Source organism: Mesitornis unicolor, unplaced genomic scaffold (genome assembly GCF_000695765.1).
Source record: "Mesitornis unicolor isolate BGI_N332 unplaced genomic scaffold, ASM69576v1 scaffold20362, whole genome shotgun sequence".
Taxonomy (NCBI): Eukaryota; Metazoa; Chordata; class Aves; order Mesitornithiformes; family Mesitornithidae; genus Mesitornis; species Mesitornis unicolor.
Window position 1 is genome coordinate 48,397 of NW_010171464.1, and position 7,121 is coordinate 55,517.

General features: G+C 42.8%; 1 protein-coding gene across 1 annotated transcript; it reads right to left on the bottom strand.

Annotated features, from left to right (window-relative positions):
• Nucleotides 1-3,531: 3,531 nt before the first annotated feature.
• SCGN (secretagogin, EF-hand calcium binding protein) lies at nt 3,532-6,189 on the bottom strand (the record flags this gene model as incomplete). The annotated part of the gene is made up of 4 exons (XM_010180054.1): nt 3,532-3,660; nt 5,014-5,082; nt 5,967-6,026; nt 6,144-6,189. Coding segments are annotated over 4 exons (304 nt in total), but the record flags the coding sequence as incomplete, so codon positions are not given.
• Nucleotides 6,190-7,121: the final 932 nt, after the last annotated feature.

The following is a 7,121-nucleotide window of genomic DNA, read 5'->3' on the forward strand; positions in this document are numbered from 1 at the left end:
CACTTGAGCAATTTGGGATTGTGAGGCTGGCTCAGGAAATTTGGGTTCTCCAGTGGCAGATGTCCATGGTGATGGCTTGGGATAAGCAAGCAGCTTGTTGAGGTTCAAAATGATGACGGAAAAGACTGTGTCTTTGTAACATAATTTCCAGTGAAACCAAATAAGTTAAACGAAGGGTGGATTTGAGTTAAAAAGCCCCATAAATGTTCATTTTTCATGGGTATCAGTTCTACACAGTCAGCTGAAGCTGTCAGAGGCAGTGTCTCCTGAACAAAGTTGTCATGACAAGTCATCCAGAAAAAAACTATGTCAAGTGCCAAAAATGAGAAGGGCCAATATGAGCAGGAAGCATGACGAGAGCTCAGGGCATGATCTCATGTAACTCACAGTGAACAAGGAGGCAAAGGAACAGTTTTGCTTTGAGGAAATTTGCATGTTGATTTCCAGATCCAGCAGTCTGTCAATTAGACAAGCAAAGGAAGAAATCCAGCCATGAAGTGTCACATTTGGGAGCACTGTGTATATTGACTGCTGTGGTAGCTAAATGTCTTTTGGAAATACACCTGTTTACAATGGTGATATAAGTCAGTTAAAATTTCTTTCAGTAGATTTGCATACTATGAAGAAGCAGAAAACTGTGACTCCCTTAAACCTGGTTTTCTAGAGAAAAACATGAAAATATTGATGGAAAATAATCTTGGAAAACTTTTTCATTCACTTTCTGTGTTCAAATTCTAGTTACCAAGATGCAGGCTCCTAAATAATGTGATATCTGCAGAATTTGGTTGGCAGAGATCGAACAGCCTCAAGCCTTCCTCACATACCCTCAATATATTTACAGCACAGAAGGCATCACGATGTGTAAATGCTTTTGGGTTTATAGGCATGATGTTTTCATATAACTAATGCAAAGCAGGTATTTTCATGTAACCATTCAAATGTGAAACAGTATCTCATATTTTGGTATGTAAGATAATCCACATTGTATGTAAATTACCCTTCAAATTTGCAAAAGGGCAAATAGCTATATTTTATCAAAATGCATTGCCTATCTATGTATCTATAGCAGCTTAAAAGGATTAAATCATCAGAGCCTGAAACCAAAGGGCCTTGCGGATCATTCATTAATGAAGTGAAAATAACAATTTTTTTAAAAAAACAAACCCTCTGCAAGCAAGGAACACGTCTTCTCCACAGGAAGTCTCAAAGTCTCAAACTGCCTGGCTCCTGCAATAACATTGACTTTCAGAGGCCGGAGGGTTGTAAGACCATGGCTGGTTAATAATTGCCCTGCTGACCTTTGTAACATGGGCTCAAAACCCACTGCCTCTCCTGACATTTGGTGTTGCTTCCAGGGAACCTGTGGCTCACTTGGGCTGGAGTCGCACTGGGATATGGCTGTCCCTGCAAGCAAGGCAGCATATGCATGGCTGTTTTCCTGGTCTCTAGTCTCTGCTCTGGACACAAAGACTATACTTGTGGGAATGGAAAACTAAATACATTTTTTAAAAGAATAGAAACACCTCTTCTGAGTTCTGCATTTTAAACTTCTAATCTATGTTCCCCAATTACATTTGCTAATGTTTTGTAAAACACTCTTATAAACTCACTTACTGGAGGCTATGCACTCACCTTTTTAAGGCTAATAAAACCATATGTGTGAACTTGCAGAGCAGAAGGCTCTGGCAAACTCGGTATTAAAAAAATCCCAGATTTGTACAAAAGAAGCAAAATACATTGTGACACCAACATATCAAACTCACTACTGCTCACTGTCTGTTGGACAAAAACTATTGTCTGTAGAGTATGTAGAAAGCATAAAGTTTCAATAAAATTGAAGTGTTGTATACTTCTTGAAATAAGAATGGTTGTTGTACACAATTTTTAAAAGATTGTTTTCATTTTAGATTAAAAGTTGCTCTATTTTTGGTGAGGCAAGGCAGGACATTCTTGAATTTACACTTTAATAAATGAGAAAAAGTACTACTGATATTAATAGGATTAAACAAGGGTAATACAGAATGGACCTGTTATAAGTAAATAATACAAATAACATAAAGATCATATATCTACAAGTAGAAATTTATTGTAGGGGATGTCACAGAAATTGCTCCCATATCCAAAGTAATAGAAACTGTAGTTTAAGAAAATAATTATAACAATGAGAATGATATAAAGACTGAAAGAAGAGAGAGAAACAGAAGCAGAAGAATATACTTAAAGGCATAACTATTTTGGCTGATAACTCACATCCTATTGGAGGTATAGTGAAAAGATGGTTGGTGATGCACTTAGCACTTTTTCTGTCTGTGATCTTACCACCAATGTAAACAGAAAATGAGCATATCTCCAAAGGTGTCTGTGCTCTTAAGCACTTTATTGACTCACATCTCCATCTTTATTTGTGTTGACTGAAGGTAATTTCTGATTCATTTTTATAAAACCGAGTATAAAGGAAGTGTTTCATTGTACTGCCTTGTGCAAAGATGATAACCAAAAAGACACTAGTAGTGTCAGATCTGGGCCTCTCATCTGTAGGAGATGTAAATGCTGAAGTGTGCAGGAGTTTGCCAACAACCCTTCCTCTGCAGTTTTCTCTTTGGATATGAAGATAGGATTATTTGGGAATGATGGTGTAGGTTTGGCACTTTCTGTATATACAGCCAAAGCCTTTGGAATAGGGAAATATGGCATAAATGATGCTGCTGCTGTTAGGCTCCAGGGTCACACTCATGGCCTGGGAGTGGTGGGAAGCTTTAATTTCAATAAAAGTTATGTGTATTTACTAACTCTTATGGATTTCTAAAAAATAAGAGCTTTTCTCTCATTAGGATTCTGTCCTTACAGTTTTTCAGTTTATGAAAACCTTGTGTATTATTTTACTTTGGGTTGGAAGAAGGGTTGATAGACATCACAGAACCTCTTGCCATTTAATGTGTTTTACATAAAATGAGTACAATGTATGGTCTGCCAGTCTGCAGCAGATGGCTTTCCGTACATAACAAACTTCAATCTTACTGAATTTCCATAATTGCCATTTTTTTTTATTTCTGCACAAATACACGTCATCCATCCAATATTTTAAATGCACAAACAAAGCGCGACGCTCACCAGAGTAATGACTTCACACGTAAGGCGGCCATCAGAAACACCACGTAGCTGCACTCTGCGAGAACTGACACGGCATTTTTAAGGACATGCTTGTCCCTACTGTAGGGGCTGGGCAGGGCGGTGTTTCATGGGGCAGGAGAAAAACAGCAACCCCTTTTCAGAGTAGCTGGTATGCTGTGGGCAGAGACATTGCTAAGGGGACCCACAAGCAGAGGTTATGAGCGAACACCACAAAGGGAGTGGTGGAGTGGGGAGGCCCTCCATGCAAATCCCACTCTGCTGCATCTTCATAGAGCCGCTCTCCAACCCGGCGTCGTGGTGGCTCTGCTCCCTACCACCCACCCAGCAGCACAGACACACTTCTACAAGGCACAGCAGGCAAATCTCACAACGGAAACACAACTACGAGTGCTCTCCCGGCTACGGGTTCATTTTAAGCCCGAGACACAAAGCCAGTTCAGATTTCTGAATTTTCCCATCCTTGTTCACATCGCAGTGGTTGAGCAGGATCTGGCGGAACTTGTCCAGGTCCACCCCGCTAATGCTGGGCTGCAGGCATAAAAAAAAGACAGTGCTGAGAGAGAAAATAGGCCTGGATTTCCTTAGCCTTGTAAAGCAGCAGCCCATGCAGCAGCTAGGAAATCCACCCAAAGAGGGGTGATTAAACACCCTGATCCCACATCAGCTCCTAGGAAACAGAGAATGGGGAAAAGGCACCTTGCAAAAACAGAAGGGATATGGGACTGTGAGTAACTGTACGGAAATGCAACATGATTTCTGTGCTTACTCAAGTCTATCAGTATCTGATCCATACCAAAACAGAAGTATGCAGAAAGGTGTGCAATACAAATAGCTACACTACTTGGCCTGTGCTTTCACCTGGTTTCCTCTCTCAAACCTGCTCCATGAGGAGTGTTGTGACATATCTGTCAGCAGGCTACTATTTTACAGGCTAGTCAGCAACTTACAAATACCTTTAGTGGATCAAACAAATGCTAAAGACACATTTGACAGGCTACACTGTCTCTGTATGCTCCTAGTGTTGTACTGCTTCCCACTTTCCCAAGTGGAGATCAAATTCACATGCACAGCTTTTGATTCTCAAGGACAATGCTGAAGAAGGCCCTTAAGGAAAGTACAACCTTCTCTCCTTTGCACACATGTGTGCAAAGCACCAACCCAACCTCCTGCCTGTCCCCACAGCCCTCCCTGCATGCCACGTGGCTATAACACACACAGGCAGCTGCACTTTCTGCTCTGTGCTGAACAGACGTGGGAGCACAGACATCCCTGTGTCAGGTCACATCATGTGGAAATGCAACAGCTCAGGCTCAGAGGGAGCCAAAGACCAGACTATATTTGGATTAAAAGCTCTATGTTGGACTGCATCTGGAAACTCAAGGTAATCCAATGCAGATTGACTCTGCTGTCCCTAAGAAACTGAAGTGACACACTGGGTACAGTATACTCAATTAGAGATAGATCTCAAGTAATTTTCAAGTGTAGCCCTAGTGATGGGGATGGTGGGTAGTGATGAACTTCTGAACCATGAGATCATTCTGGTGAGGACCACATCCACAGTGAAAACAGAATACTTCTGATGACTGATATATATCAACACAGTTTGTGATCTACCTAATTCAGAGTATCAGCTGGAATGGACTGTTCTTAAATACAGTTTCTGAGTGAAGATGTATTAATTTGCCAGGCAGATTTTTTTTGATATGATGACATGCTCTACAGTGTATATACTGAGACTGTGGTATTCATTTCTGCTGCTGATCAAAGTGAAATTTGACTCTTTGTTCTTACTAGCCTCTCTACTTACATAACTTTTCCAAAACAAGCACCTTCCTCTCAGAAATATAGGATATTAACAAATAGAAAGAGCCATGAAGCTACCTTGACCAGTTCCATCATGTCTTTGACAAACCCATCCACTTCTGGGCCTTCAAGTGCTCCTGTTTTACTCTGAAAGATGGAATAAACATCAAAACGCTCCAGTGAGTAAAAAACACGACAATGTTTACTGGTCAGTAGGTCCACCTGGTCACCCAGCTTTGTAGCATAAAGATCACAGAATCACAGAATGGTCTGGGTTGAAAGGGACCTTAAAAGTCATCTGGTCCAACCCCCCTGCCATGGGCAGAGACACCTCTCACCAGACCAGGTTGCCCAAAGCCCTGTTCAATCTGGCCTTGAACACTTCCAGAGAGGGGGCATCCACAACTTCCCTGGGCAACCTGTTCCAGTGCCTCACCGCCCTCACAGTAAAGAATTTCTTCCTAATATCCAAGATCCCTTTCTTTTTCTCAGACCACCTCTTCTCCCAAAATGGGAGCAATATCTCTCACCATTTTGTGAGGCTTGCTGGTGACCACCCTGAGGGAGCTGTGTCAGTGCCAGAAGTGGCACTACATTAATGATTTCTAACAGGCAGTTAGGTGTCTGTGTCTGCTCTGGGCCAGACTCCCTAAGTAACCCTTGATTCAGTACTGGAAGGGGTTTTATTTTTCAAGGTTGTGGTGATGCAGGTCCCAAACAGCCAGAGACTGTGAGACCTAAAGCCACCACCTCCTCTACATCCCTTACATCTCCTGCAGGGAGATACTGCTCATGCATCAGTGCTGGTCATGGAGATGGAGAAAGTCAAAATGGGTCCTTTGCCACAAGGTCTCTGAGCATTGCACTCCTCTGTCCCTACCTTACCCCACAGCCTGGGTCCCTCTGGCCTATGTGCTTGAGTACAGCTGCAGGTCCTGAGTGACCCCCACAGCACACAGCAAGAAGTCTGAGCAGCGTGTGCTAAATCTGTGTCATTTAAAGACTGCAAGGCAATGGCCTCTGGGACTCACAACGTCGTAGTGTGCAAAGATCTTCTCAAAATCTCTTCTCCTTTCTTCTGTGCTGCAAGCCTGCATGCAGAGAGGACAAACAAATGGAAAAGAAAAAAGAAAAAGATACAAGTCTGGGACCAGTTTATCTTAGCTGAGAGAAATGGGATTGATGCATCAAAAAATAGCTCCACTTACATCCATTTTAAATTGAAGAAGGAAATTTTCCTGGAGCGCCAGAATCCTGAATGGAAAGATTTAAATTATGAACTTTCCACTTTATCATCTGCACAAAAACTGTTCTGAACTACTCTGGTTCGTAAACCAAAGAGATTTTAGATTATAGGCCTTTAAAAAAGAAAATCTCCTGCAGGGTTATTTATGAAGGGCTGTTAAGGGGACACACGCCTCCCTCCCAGTCTGGCAGGGAATGGCAGTGCCCTTTGGCTCACTGCAAACGTGTTACTTAGCACCCCTGCTTCTCCCAGAGCATTTCTGGTGGTCCAGCACAAGGGAGGTGGTCAGCCTCCCCAGCGAGAGCTACCAGACAATCATTTCCCATAACTGGATTGCTGTGCTGCATTAAAGGAAAGAGTAATTTATTGCTCTCTGTTGGAGGGAGAATTCGTGGCTGTAAAAGCAAAGGACAAAGTAATGCTGGCCTGAGCACCAAGACTGGGCAAATTTCCCTCCTTTCCCCCCTCCCTCCCAAAGCCCCTCATAGCACTGATAAAAGCTTTTCTTTCTCCAGCTCCCCTTCTAGCCCCGAGGGTTTTAGAGCCCACAACGCAGGGCATGCTGAGTGGTGTCCACATGCTGAAGGGCTGGGAGTGTGAGAAAAGTGTTCACATCAGAGGGGAACCTCAATTGCCCCGGGTAATGGGGCAGTAGGGAACCGTATTTAAGAGGAAAATGCAAGGGCAAATGCCGTTATTCTCCATTCTGCCTCTATTTCTCTCTCTTCATATATGCAGTGGCCAAAAGGAACTGCCACAAGCACTGCAGTGATTTGTGCTTGCGTCTGTCATGATCCCAAGCAGAAAGTAACAGTGGCAAACCAATACCTCTCTCCTCTCATCCTCTACACTGGTGTTTTGAGACTGTACCTGCATATTTGAAGTCCCATCCATACATTGCACATACATTTGTCAGGTGAAGGGGCAAGACCCGAGACAG